The sequence below is a fragment of the Eptatretus burgeri genome, chromosome 18 (assembly GCF_056783735.1).
Source record: "Eptatretus burgeri isolate ZD-2024b chromosome 18, Ebu_testis_v1, whole genome shotgun sequence".
Classification (NCBI taxonomy): domain Eukaryota; kingdom Metazoa; phylum Chordata; class Myxini; order Myxiniformes; family Myxinidae; genus Eptatretus; species Eptatretus burgeri.
This window is the reverse complement of record NC_140978.1, coordinates 24217883-24232161: the sequence shown is the minus strand read 5'-3', so window position 1 is coordinate 24232161 and position 14279 is coordinate 24217883. Positions and strand designations below refer to the sequence as shown.

The 14279-nt window shown below is 40.5% G+C and overlaps 1 protein-coding gene across 4 annotated transcripts in view; it reads right to left on the bottom strand.

Annotated features, from left to right (window-relative positions):
• Positions 1-14279, bottom strand: part of LOC147008746 (endosome/lysosome-associated apoptosis and autophagy regulator family member 2-like) — a 60397-nt gene that overhangs the window by 34189 nt on the left and 11929 nt on the right. For all 4 annotated transcript variants that reach the window (XM_085864048.1, XM_085864045.1, XM_085864047.1 and 1 more), the window contains exons 2-6: positions 13864-13984; positions 8867-9062; positions 8624-8771; positions 7195-7281; positions 5261-5366 (exon numbers count right to left, since the gene is read on the bottom strand). In XM_085864048.1, the coding sequence (XP_085720174.1) occupies positions 5261-5366; positions 7195-7281; positions 8624-8771; positions 8867-9030 (505 nt within the window). In that variant the 5' untranslated portion in view covers positions 9031-9062; positions 13864-13984. The remainder of the gene's footprint in view (positions 1-5260; positions 5367-7194; positions 7282-8623; positions 8772-8866; positions 9063-13863; positions 13985-14279) is intronic.

Below are 14279 nucleotides of genomic sequence, written 5' to 3'. Positions count from 1 at the left end.
ATTATATCAAATCATCTGTTGGTGATAAATACAACAAGTTAGAACTTTATAGAGGAGAAGATGCCTCAGAGGAGTTTGTAAGACGATTGGAAAAAGACTGCACAAGACGAAGATAAATAATGGTTTAAACCTATAAACCAATGTCATTAACAATGGAAGAGAAAAAGGAATTTAGAAAGAACAGTATCTGTCATATTTGTGAGGAGAAAATTGAGGGAGAGGTCATAGTTTGGGATCATTGTCATCTTACTGAAAAATATAGAGGTCCAGCTCATTCCCGTTGTAATCTTAATTCCAAGCCCCCAAACTTTATTCCTGTCTTTCTTCACAATGCTCACTATGACACACATCTATTTATAAATGAACTTTCAAAGACATCTGGAGATATTTCTGCCATTCCTAACACAGATCAAAAATACATCTCATTCACAAAAACAATTCATACATCCCCATAACACATATTAGATTTCTTGACACATACAAGTTTATGGCAAATCCATTATCTAACTTAGCATCAAATATTAAAAACTTACCGAATCTTAAATCACATTTCTCAAATCAAGAAGAGATTGAGCTCTCATCACAAAAGGGAATATATCCGTATGACTACATGGCTTCATTTGAGAAGTATAAAGAAACACAACTTCCTTCAAGGGAAAGTTTCTATAGCAAGTTGAATAAAACTCATATTTCCGATAGAGATTATACACACGCTAAAAAGGTTTGGGAGAAGTTTAATATAAAGAATCTTGGAGAATATCATGATTTGCATCTTAAAACTGATGAGCCTGGTGTTGGCTTAGTGGTTAGGGTGGCGGCTTGGGATCCCAGGGTCCTGAGTTCAAGCCCCGTTGGCTGCTGAATTAACACCAGGGGGTTGACTCAGCCTGTCATCCTTCCGAGGTCGGCGAAATGAGTACCAGTGTACTGGTCCCGGTGTATGCCCCGGTTAGAATAGGTGTACCATATCCCTGTGTGTCATAAGAGGCGACCAGGGTTGGCGTCAGGAAGGGCATCCGGCCATAAAACATTGCCTCAAGAAAAAGCCAAACCCCTGCACAGCAGGGAAAAATGGCAGTAAAAACGGTCATTTTTCATCTTAAAACTGATGTATTGTTATTGGCTGATGTGTTTGAAACTTTAAGTACAGTGTCATAATAAAAATTCTGATAGATTAGACCCCGCTCACGATTATACGGCCCTGGGTTTGGCTTGGAGTGCTATGTTAAAAATGACAAAACAGAATTTGGAATTAATCAGTGATGATTAATATACATAATATACATTAATCATAATATACATTAATACATAATATACATTAATTAGTGATGATTAATAGATATAAGCCTGGTGTTGGCTTAGTGGTTAGGGTGGTGGCTTTGGATCCGAGGGTCCTGAGTTCAAGCCCTGTTGGGCCGCTGAATTAATATACACCAGGAGGTTGACTCAGCCTGTCATCCTTCCGAGGTTGGCAAAATGAGTACCAGTGTACTGGTAAGGGGGACACTGCATCAGCGGCATAGCCGCGTCCCAACCAATGATGCAACCAGCAGCCACAGGCTGCACTCGATAGAGAGAGTGATATAGATATGCTTTTAATGATAGAGAAGGCTAAAAGAGGAGGAATATCTCAAGTATGTTCCAAGAGATATGCTAAAGCAAATAACAAATATCTTCCTGATTATAATAAGAATGAGGACAACTCTTACCTGACGTATTATGATGCTAACAATTTGTATGGGTGGGCTATGTCTCATTCTTTACCTTATGGAAAACTTAAATGGGTTAAAGAGAAACATTTTGAAAAAGTCTTACAAGACATTGTTGTCTCCTCTCAAAAATAATTTAATGAAGCTGAAGTTGGATATTATTTTGAGATTGATTTAAAATATCCAGAAGAACTTCATTACAAACAAAAAGACCGACCTTATGCCCCTGATAAAGATAGTCCAAGAAAAGAATGGTTAAGTGATTACCAACAGTCATTTAATATAAAAGGAAAATCTCCAGAAAAACTACTTACTTCATTAAATGATAAAGAAAATTATGTTTTGCATCAAAGGAACTTGAGACAATATTTATCTGCATCAGGATAATGTGTCATTGTTATATATGGATACAGATAGTTTTATATTAGAAATGAAGACAAGTGATGGATATGAGGATATGATTGATAATATTGATATATATGATAGAAGTAATTATAAGATAGGTGATGTGTTGTTTTCATCAAAGAATAAAAAGGTTATTGGCAAGTTTAAAGATGAATTGGGTGGGAAGGTCATGAGTGAATTTATAGGTTGAGATTATAGGTTGAGACCTTATGCCCCTGATAAAGATAGTCCAAGAAAAGAATGGTTAAGTGATTACCAACAGTCATTTAATATAAAAGGAAAATCTCCAGAAAAACTACTTACTTCATTAAATGATAAAGAAAATTATGTTTTGCATCAAAGGAACTTGAGACAATATTTATCTGCTGGGTTGAGAGTGAGGAAAATTCATAGGATTTTGAAATTTAAACAAAGTCATTGGTTAAAGAAGTATATTGATTTTAATACAAAAAGGAGAACAGAAGCAAAAACAGATTGTGAGAAGGACTTTTATAAATTAATCAACAATGCTGCATTTGGAAAGACTATGGAAAATGTGAGGAATCAACAAAACACAAGACTTGCCACATCTTTGAAACAGGCTCCAAATTAATTAATAGACCAAGTTTTGAGCGAGCAGAGGTGTTTTCAGAGAACTTTTGTGCTATCCAATTGAAAAAAGGGAGTACTGAAATGGATAAACCTATTTATATAGGAACATCAATTCTTGACTTGTCAAAGTCATTCATGTATGACTATTACTATAATAATTTAAAATCAAAGCATCAGGATAATGTGTCATTGTTATATATGGATACAGATAGTTTTATATTAGAAATGAAGACAAGTGATGGATATGAGGATATGATTGATAATATTGATATATATGATAGAAGTAATTATAAGATAGGTGATGTGTTGTTTTCATCAAAGAATAAAAAGGTTATTGGCAAGTTTAAAGATGAATTGGGTGGGAAGGTCATGAGTGAATTTATAGGTTGAGATCAAAGTCTTAGGCTTTTTTGTATATTGAAAATAATAACATTGAAAGGTGTGATTCGAAGCTAAAGGGAATAAGGACAAATATAATCAAGGAAAACAATAAACTCTCGACATTATTACAACTGTTTAACCTTAAAGAAGGAAGAGTACAGAAAAATGAATACAATAAGAAGTTATAAACATCAATTATATACAGAAGAGATAAATAAGAAAGCATGAGGAGCTGATGATGATAAAAGATATATTTTAGAGAATGAAATCAATCATCTCCCTTATGGTTATAAGTATAAGTGTTAAGATATTGGGTTGGAAATTTTAACAGGCTACCGCCATCTTTTTACTTATTTATAAATGATAGAACCAAGCAACAACCAAACCAAAGAGTGGAGATGTAATCAGCCTTGGTATTTAAACGGGAAACATAAAGAATGTGAGAAATATCAAATAAGTCTAATTGAAGAAATAACCACGGTAAAAGTAGATAAAACAAATAAGCGGATAAATTTAATTACAAATAAGTTGGAGGATGTAAAGAAAAAAAATATCCTTCAATGGACTGAAAACTTTGATGGTTATCAATTGAAGAATGGAAAAACAATTTACTACAATCTCAAAATGATATGTGACTCAGGAGGTGGTCAAACAAGAGCATTAAGAGAAGTTTATCATTTCATTTCTGCTCAACAAAGACACTTAAATCAAGAACCAAGTTCCAAGGTATTCTTTGTGAATATACTCGATGGAAATGGATGTTATAAGAAAATTAAGTTATTCCCTGAAGTAGAACATGAGCAAATATTCGTTGGTTCGCTCTTTGAGTGGAATGAAAATATGAAAGGGAAGAAGTGCTTTAATCAAGTAAGTCTCAATCATTCATAGTCTCAATTTTACATTTGCTTTAATGGGAGGGAAGGGGATAGGTGGGGCGAAAATCACTCAATTTTACATTTGCTTGTATGGGAGGGAAGGGGATAGGTGGGGCGAAAATCGGTCTCCTATTTTGGCCTTTTGGGGCTTGAGTCAGAAAGTTTTCCCTTTTCCCCCATTCATTTGAATGGGAGTCCCAGAAACCCCATTTATCATCTACTCATACAGACAGTCAGAATCTCCCCCCTGACTGATATAATTAATGTGTGTAAGGAAGTATGCATGAGCAGTCTGATATCACTGAGGTGAATCTACAAATTTAAACAATACTCATCTCATAAGGCATGAAAATAGCTGGTTCGTGAACTTAAGACATCTCGAAGAGCAATTATAATGGTGTACGTAATTACGACCGCCGCCACTGAAGGTGAACACCGAAGGTGGACGGAGGTTATGTACTCACCCCTAGTTGTCTGTTTGTCTGTGAGTAGCATATCTCAAAACGTTATGGATGAATTCGGATGAAACTTGGTGGACAGGTTGAGTGTGTGAGGAGGAATTGATTCGATTTTTGGTGAGGTTCCGGATTCAGATACAATTTTTTTATAAGTGATTCTTCACAATTGAGAGATACAGGGCCCAAAACCACACATGGCACGACATTTCAAGAAAAAAAAAATCGATGGATTATGACAAAACTAAGTGGATGAGTTTGGTCAGTAACAACAACAAGCTAATTCGATTTTGGTTCAGGTCACGATGCAGATCCAGCTTATCAGTGGGACACAAAACATAAACGTTTAGCCTGGCGGAGGTATGCGTTCTACCAAGTGCCGTTCTAGTTGCTAATAAGTTAAATTTAAACACATACCAAATGGGAAAGAAACAACTCTTACTTTCACATCATGTTTGTGAGTTGACAGATTTTGTGGTGTCGCATAAGCGTGTTCATGGTTTCGAATTTGATCTCGTAAAAGTTCATAAGAACGATTTTTTTTATAATAGTCACTTGTCATTCAACTCTGGACATACTGCTGCTCCTCACTCAGCAATAGTTTGAGGCCATAAATGTCAAAGAAGTTGTCAGGACCATTTTTCTGGACATATATCGGGCAATCGACTCATTCTGGCATCCGGCATTGCTTGCCAAATCTCTCTGCCTATGGCATTCAAGGCCTTCTTCATTCCTGGATTTCTGACATTCTCCACTTATGCTGTCAATGCATTGCTATCAATGGAACCCTCTCCAACCCTTTTCCAGTGGAGGCTGCAGTATGTGCAAGGCAATGGCTGCGTACCAGTTATATGTATGTTGCGTAAGAGAATGGGATTCGGAAGACGTGCGGTTTGCGGTACACCTGTTGTCTTCCAAAAGAGCACGTTGCTTCCAGAGTCCAAGTTTTGCTGCACACAAATAAGAATTGCACATTCTCATGTTAGGAATTTGGATAAACTGCTAATGCTTCCAGGACTTAGTACATTCATGGTGCATAAGAAAGCATGACATAGCAGGCTGATGTAAATATGAGGTCAAATGAAACCTGGAATTTATTTACAAATCAAAGGTACTTGTCTCGTGAGGCTTGACAAAAGCTGGTTCGTGATCACAAGACAGAGAAGCAATTAAGATGGTGTAAACAATATATTACTTGTGAAAACAACAAAGTTTTCCAAATTCCTCACTAACTCTCCCACACGAATGTCAGGTAATGAAATTAATTGTGTGCGAATGCAACTTTGAGACATCTTAATGTGTGAAAGTAACAACGATAATTCTCATTGAAGGAAGGTGTAAAGACATCTGAAATTGTTAACTATTTGCACAATGTTTGTGAGCGAACTACTTCAAGGAGTGAAATAAAACATAAAACTCTAAAGCATCTGAAAATGCAAAGCTAGTCCACTTTGGTTTTGGACTTCTTCCCCTGTTATGCTAAACATACCTTTGACCTTTTGCCCAAATTCTTAATTTGTCTTTTCCATATTCTCATAATAAAGCTTTGTGGAAAATTTGATGACAAAAGCTCAAATAGTAAAAATAGGACAACACGTCCTGAAGTTCACCTGGATCAAGAGCAACAGTCACTCAAACCCCTGTAGACCCCCTCCAACCCGGATTTATATTTATGCCATGAACAAACCTTGGTTCATCATGGGTGATAAAGGTTCTGGTCAAGTTTCAGTGACATTGTGTGTGTAGTTTCAGAGAAGAGAGGAAGTACCTCTTTTGGGGGGGTCAAAAACCCCCAAAGACACCTTAATGAGCATAGATTTTGAAGCGGTGAATACACCATCGTTCGGCATCAAATATGAAGCTTGTGGCCAAGTTTCATCAAAATGGTGTGTTTAGTTCAAGTGATAATGACTGAAGTGTTTACGGATAGACAGACAGACTGACTGACTGACTGACTAACTCACTCACCTATGGACAAAGCTCGATCGCATAAGCTCACCGGACTAAACTCCAGGTGAGCAAAAAAACATTCCGGCCCGGACAGAGACCCAGGCAAACACACACACACACACACACACACACACACACACACACACACACACACACACACACACACACACACACACACACACACACACACACACACACACACACACACAATTGCAAAACCCCATCTCCCGCTGCGTGGGAGATGGGCTACAAACCTTAAAGCACCATATTTCAGTCCAATTTAGGATGAAAGCCTCTCTCATCTCATGCTGGCAAGTGTAAAAATGGATGAAATCAACAGGACATTGATTGAGGTATCCCAACCACTTGTGTGAAGCAATGAGAAGCTGATGTTAACGTCCTATTGATTTCATCCATTTTTTTTTATACCTCTCTGCCAATGCAGATCAATACCAGCCTTCACGAGCAAGACAAGTTCTTCATTGTCCATACTCAACACACCTGCCAAGTGCCAAGGAATAAGATGATCCGCAAATGGGTGGAAGGATGGATACACCACAAGACAGCACCAAATGCCAAAACTTATCTTTTAATTACGCTCCAATGAATAACCATCAAGTAGGACAATGGAAGTCATAATACAACAATGAAACCACTTTCAATTTTTACAAGTTTCGATAAAAGGGGTGCTAAAATCCTGTGACGTGACCAAGAATGGTAATGTGTTTGCATCAGTAAAGCTTTGCTGGATACATTATGTTTGATGACGATCACGGAAGTTCTTGAACCGGTTATTGCAGATGAATCATCCATTGAAATGGAACTTACTTGGTGCACGGTCCAGTGGCCACTTTTTGAGGGAGGGAGCTGCCTGGTGGTGTTGCTTCTCACAGCGTGGCACTGATCATTCTGTACCTGCAAATCCCACCACACATTCTGCAGATGTATACACAGTATATCACACATATGAAATTACAACCATTGCAGGGAGGTTACACCCAACAAATCACGCTCATACTATCAGGAATGGTGAAACAGTTCCATTATGTTTATTCTCAGCCCTTTTCCTACAAAAATTGCGCATACTGCACTTACCATGCAATCCATGGCAGACTTTACGGAAGATTATTGAGACAGAGTTTCCCAGTCTGTGCATGCATAAATGGTGTGCAACGGATATGCGAACGACTGCCGAATGCCAAACAAGTTTGATTTCTTTGAAAATGTCATGCAATATCCCAGAGACAATGTCGCTTCCTCTCGTTAGAATCATTGTAATCGCTTCAACCATTGTTGTGCTCGTCTGGCTGAACAAAGAAAAAATTACAATTCGGTGGTTTCACGATCTCCCCCAATTTGGTACTTTAGCATTGTATTCTGATGTCTTTATTGGTCTTGGTAGATAGGAAAATGCTCAAGAATAAAATGCATGGATTTTAAGGGCTTATGACCACTTGATTACAGACTTTTCAGAGTATCATAATAATAAGAGAACTTAAGTAATTTTTAAAAGGCAACTTATTTATCATTATAAATTTAATTAATACAGGGTGTCCCAAAAGTCACCTAGGGATTTAGAAATTAAATAACATTTCTGTTTTTTTAATCATTTATGATTATGTTTATACCAAAAGAAAATGTACAAAATGGAGATAACTTTGATTTATTTATGAAAAATGATGCAGCTTAGATGTCCTCCATTTTCAGCTTCACAGAGACGGGCTCTTTCGACATCATTTTCGATAACAGCGGACAATAACTCTGGCTGCAGCCTGCAGCCCTCGAATTTCTGCACAGATGTTGTCCTTGAGCTGCTGAATTGTATGGGGCTTATTGATGTATACACGCTCCTTTAGGTAACCCCAAAGAAAATAATCGGGAGGCGTCAAATCAGGAGAACGTGATGGCCAAGAAATTTCTGAATTTCACGAAATTATTCGGTGTCCATGCTCTTTGGGTGAGATTAACTGATCGATGAAATTTAAAATAAAATTCCACGATTTTGGTTATTTGTTCAGTTGTGAATTTTTCCATGGGTAATTTCAAAATGTTCATCTAAATTCTGAAAAGAAAAGAAAAACAAATTATTAAAAAACAGAAATGTTATTTAATTTCTAAACCCCCAGGTGACTTTTGGGACACTGTACTTGAACTCAATATCATAAAGCTTGTACTGCTTTTCCCCCACGCCACCCCACTTAATCAAATATTTCCCCACATTCAACCCCACCCCACCCCATCCCACTACAAGCCTTACAAAGAACTCAAAGATGATGGCAGCATCAGGATACTGGTACTCAAAAGTGACTTTTCCTGCCTTCTTCAAGTTCGCCGTGTAAATGAGTGATGCTGAGCATTCGTCTCGATTCGACATCAGGAAACCACCCCGAGAAGTCCACATCGACCTGGAATTACAGTGAGAGCCCTCAATATGTGATACTATCAGACTCTCCCTGATTGACCAGTCCAAGCAGCACTGTCCATATTAGTGGTTTCTTACTGTTGACATCGGGCCTGTCCGGAGGCAGCTGGGTGTTGCACAAAGTCTGGCATTCCTGAGTGGAGTGTGAATCCTGAAGGAATGTCACTCCAGTCGTCAAAGCGTACACCGCTGCCCAGTGAGAACGTGCCAGGCATGCAGCGAGCACACGACTGGTTCTGCATATCCAGGTACTCACCCACAGAGCAAGAGAAGTCTGCAAGTAAAGGCAAAGGGGTGTAGGATGGTTTTGGCATGTAGAACTTGAAAAGCTCACACTAGGTAAGACATTGACAAATTTCTGTGAGTGAAGTGCACTGCTATTCCTGGCTCATATAGTTTGACAAGATTTATCTGTCTGGCGGTATGTTTGCGTTTGTTGCAAAGACTGCTGGACCAGAAACCACCACAACATTTAGCACACAGACCAAGTCTGACCTGGGGATTGTCCTCAGGGTAGTTTAATCCACCACCTCAGTCTTTAAAGACCCCAAAGTCCCCTAAGACCTTTCAACACCCCCAAAGACACTTGAGACTTTCGACCACAAAGACCCATAAGACCTTTTAAGACCTAGAAGACCCAAATGGCCCATAAAACCCAAATGACACATAAGACCTTTTAAGACCTTGAAGATCCTAAAGACCCCTATGAGACCCCAAATACCTTTTCAACTTAAGACCCCTTACACCCTTCAGACATGTTAGACAGCTTGGACCCTTGACCATTTTGAGCTTTAGACCCTTTTGAGCCCTTAGACGCTAACTACAATTGAAACGTACCCTTTAGAATTTATACCATCGAGAAACTTTTAAGTTCACACCACACAAACATCTCTAGTCTCCTTACAAAACCCAGACTATACATTTTTCAACAAATACTGTACTGCACAAACTCGACCCACCCAGAGGGTCGGTACTCTGCTATATATCATAATTAATTAGTCGGTAGGCCACCAGGGAAATTGCAAAGATTTTTTTTTTTTACTAATTATTTTAGAAGTAATGATGTACACCAACACTTTAATATATGCCCTGAGAAAATTCCTTTGTGGGAGGATGAAGGGGTAGGGTAGAGATGGGAGGAGGGGAGTGGGAGTCTGGATTGGGGGGTGGGTGGGTGGGAGAGGTAAGAGGTGGGATGAGGGAGGTGGGTAGGAGGAGGGAAGGGAAGTTGTGGGGTGAAGGAATGGTTGGGGTGTGCATTTGGAAAGAGGGGGTGTGGTGAGAGGAGGAGAGAGGAAAAGGGGTGGGGTGGGAGACTGGAGGGAGTGGGTGGAAGGATGGAGGGGAATATGTGGGAGGAAGTACCCAGCATTGCCCGGCAACGCCAGTTACCTTTGCTAGTATACAATAATATATTGTGTGGTAATCAGCAGGACAGGATTTATGTGGTGACGGAAGTAAAGACAAAATTATTGATGAATAGAAATGGGGGGGAAAAAAAAGGTGTGTTGAAATATGGAGGACATGAACGAGAGGAGATACGACATTGTTTGTATGGGAATGCAGCAAATAGGACCATGTGTGAAAATTGAGGAGATGAGACGATGTATGGAGATTGAAGTGGAGAACAATGTGTGGAGATCGACGATATGAGATCCTGTGCAGTGTTTGAAGAGGTGGGACAATGAATGGAGATGAGGATTTGGTAACAATGTGTGTAGCGAATGAGGAGATGGAACAACATCATGATTGAGAACAACATCATACTAGTTCTTCATCGTCATGCTGACAGGAGTTTGGCATATTCATCACACCTGTCAACCGCCAAGGAATAAGACGATCACCAAATGGGTGGAAGAATGGATATACCACAAAACAGTACCAAATGCCAAAAAGTAACTTTAAATTATGCTCCAATGAATAACCAGACTGATAATTGTGGTGGAGTCTGCGGGCCTATGGGGAAGGGCATGGTGATGATGCATGGTGGGCGTGATGATGGGAGGAGTGGCCATGGGGGTCGGCAAGGGATATGAGGTGTGCGCGCCGCCTGAGGCGTCGTAGTAATGCTGGAGTCGGCCGGCTCGTGAGTGTACCGAATACGGAATAAAGGGGAGCCGCGGGCACAGTACGCCCGCGCTCGCACTCGTGCAACACAGCCTGGCTCGACTGTTCCTCCGCTTCGTGCCTGCCTGCTAAGCATCTCCCATTTCAGTGCAGTACAATAATGATCGAGCAAGAAAAAAAGGAAAACAAAAGGTGTATGCTTTCGGACAATGGAAGACATAATACAATGGAACGCATTTAAATTTTCTCATGTTTATATAGAAGGATTGTTAAAATCCTGTCCTCACTGCTGCAACTCTCTATAGAAGGGGTGTGAAAATCCTGTCCTAACCGCCGCACATCTCCATGAAAAGGGCGCGAAAATCCTGTCCGAACCGCCGCAAGTCTCCATGGAAGGGGTGCTAAAATCCTGTCCGAACCAACAAAAGTTTTTTATAGAAGGGGTGCTAAAATCCTGTACTCAAGGCCCTGTCACAACTTGACGATTTAGCCAGCGTATGCCGATGTATGAAAAATTTGTCTAAAATGCTGGCACACGTTGAATACGTTATGGGTAAGTTTTGTATACGTTAAGAGCACGATGAAGCACGCTGAAGCACGCTGGCATACGTCGTAGTACGCCGAGCTCGTCGACAAATTTTAACATGCTTGAAATTTTTCGATGTATGCCAGTGTATGACTCACACGTTCCGCATATGCTGGCCATAAGTTAAAGGTACGTTACGCGATCGTTGACACACGTCGATACACCTTACTTGTAAGTTACTCATAAGTCGAAACACGTCGAGGTAATGTTTAGCGTTAGTGTTCCAGACTCCATGGTTTTTTTTTTCCGGCATGACGGTGATATTGACACTTCGATTTCTAGTGCGGTTACAATATAATATAATTAATAGGCTGCCGCTCAACGATTTAAATCATAACCGCACTAGAAATTGAAGTGTCAACATCACCGTCATACCGAAGAAAAAAAAACAAACAAAAAAAAAACATGGGGTCTGGAACACTGACGGGTTCCTCCTGTGTGAAGCCCATTTTTATATACCAATTCCCATAAACGCTGCCAATACGCCATTATACGGTAGCTGTACGTTAGTAACACATTCAGTAAGTTCTGTGGTCGTCCGGAAGACGTCAAATACGTCTACATACGTCAATATGCGTTGGAGATACGTTACACATAGCTTCAAAGCACGTTACTCATAGGTTAGAAATAAGTTTCGAGTACGCTAAACATTACCTCGACGTGTTTCGACTTATGAGTAACTTACAAGTAACGTGTGTCGACGTGTGTCAACGATCGCGTAATGTCCCTACAACTTAAGGCCAGCGTATGCGGAACGTGTGCATCATACGCTGGCATACGTCGTAAAATTTTCAACATGCTGAAAATTTGTCGACATACTCAGTGTACTATGACGTATGCCAGCGTGCTTCGGCGTGCTTCAGCGTGCTCTTAACGTATACAAAACTTACCTATACCGTATTCGACGTGTGCCAGCGTATTCGGCTAATTTTTCATATGTCGGCATAGGCTGGCTAAAACGTCAAGGTGTGACAGCGGCTTGACACTTCGATGTCTAGTGCGGTTATGATTTGAATTGTCGAGCCGCAGCCTTTTAATAGGCTACGCCACGTGATCGTTGGCCATACGCTGCCGCGCTATGCATACGTTAGACTATCGTTGGGCATAGGTTGTGAACGCCAACAACACGCTAAGCATTCGTTGGTATAAGTTATCTAGATGTTATCGAAACGTTCTATGTACGTTACTAATACGTTATGCATACGTCAAACTCGTTAGGAATATGCCCAAAACTGGAAAAAAACATCAATAGTTCAGCGTACGCCAGCGTTTTACATACATTTTGATACCTTGCCATACGCTGGCTAAAATGTCAAGGTGTGACAAGGCCTTAACCAACACAAGTTTCTCCAGAAGGGGTGCTAAAATCCTGCCCTAACTGCTGCAAGTTTCGTTAGAAGGGGTGCTAAAATCCTGTTCAAACTGCTGCAACTTTTGAGAGAAGGGGTGCTAAAATCCTGTCCTAACCACCACAACTTTCTATAGAAGGGGTGCTAAAATCCTGTCCTAACCACCACAACTTTCTATAGAATCCATACATCCATCGCGACCATACTCTGTGCAGATCGTTGGTGCTGCCTAAGCAGTCTCCTTGACTATTGGGAACAATCCTGGACGGGTCGCCACTCCGACACAGTATACCAGTGTGCTGGCACTCATTTTGCCGACCTTGGAAGGATGACAGGCCAACTTAACCCCACTTGGTATTAATTGAACAGCTGAGCGGCATTTGAACTCAGAACCCTAGGATCCTAAGCCCGCCACCCTAACCATTAAGCCAATACCCTGACCATTTCTATAGAAGGGGTGCTAAGTTCCTGTCCGAACCACCACAAGTTTTTAGAGAAGGAGTGCTTCAATCTTGTCCGAACCACCACAACTTTCTATTGAGGGGGTGCTAAAATCCTGTCCTAACTGCTGCAAGTTTCTATAGAAGGGGTGCTATAATATCCCTGTTATAAGGATGGAGGAAATGGGACAATGTTTGTGTGAGAATGCAGGAGGTGGGATAAAGTTTCCATGGGATGAAGATTGGCCATAATGTGCAGATCGAGATGTGCAAGTTTGTGAAGAGAAGAAAATGACACAATCCGTAGTATGATCGAGCTGGAAGCTTGATGGGATGCGGGTAACGATGAGGGGTAGGTGAGAATGAGAACACAAGGAGTGGACAATTTGGATACAAAAGCAAAATTATGGGAGGGGGGTGAGTGAATGGGTATAGAACATATTGTTGTAGAATGACCACTAGATGGGGAAAGCCTGCGTAGTCTCCCACCAAACTCCCCGGAATTGTAGGCCGTCGCTCGGATAACTCCAGTGAAAAACTCATCCGGTGAAAAACTCCTCCCCTCCTCGTCCCAGTAATCAGCTACAGAAAGGAAAAGTTGGAGATAACATTCATGCACCGTAACAAACTCACTGCAATTGGTTCCCAGTGTAGGATCAGGACGGCCTGTGCAAGGAAGCGATGAGATGGGAATCGCAACTCTCCATCGTGTGCCTGCGTCGTCACATTCGGTGTATGCAAACCGGTAATCATCCTGCAAACAAAAACAAAGATGAAGATAAACAACGAGCAGATGCTCTAGGTCCCCTGCCTTCTGGGTGGTATGAGGAATAGATCTGTGGAATAAGGAAGTTAAATCTTGGAACGGATTTTGAAATATCCGTACACGAGCCAAGTCACCAAGATGGTCGCCATGGTAACAGAATTTAGCCAATCACCACCCTGACCTAATCAGGTCGAGATAATGTCGTGAGGAGTAGATATCTACAATATAAAAGCTAAATACAAAAGTACATGGACGGATGATCGGTCGTTCGGAACTCATTTTA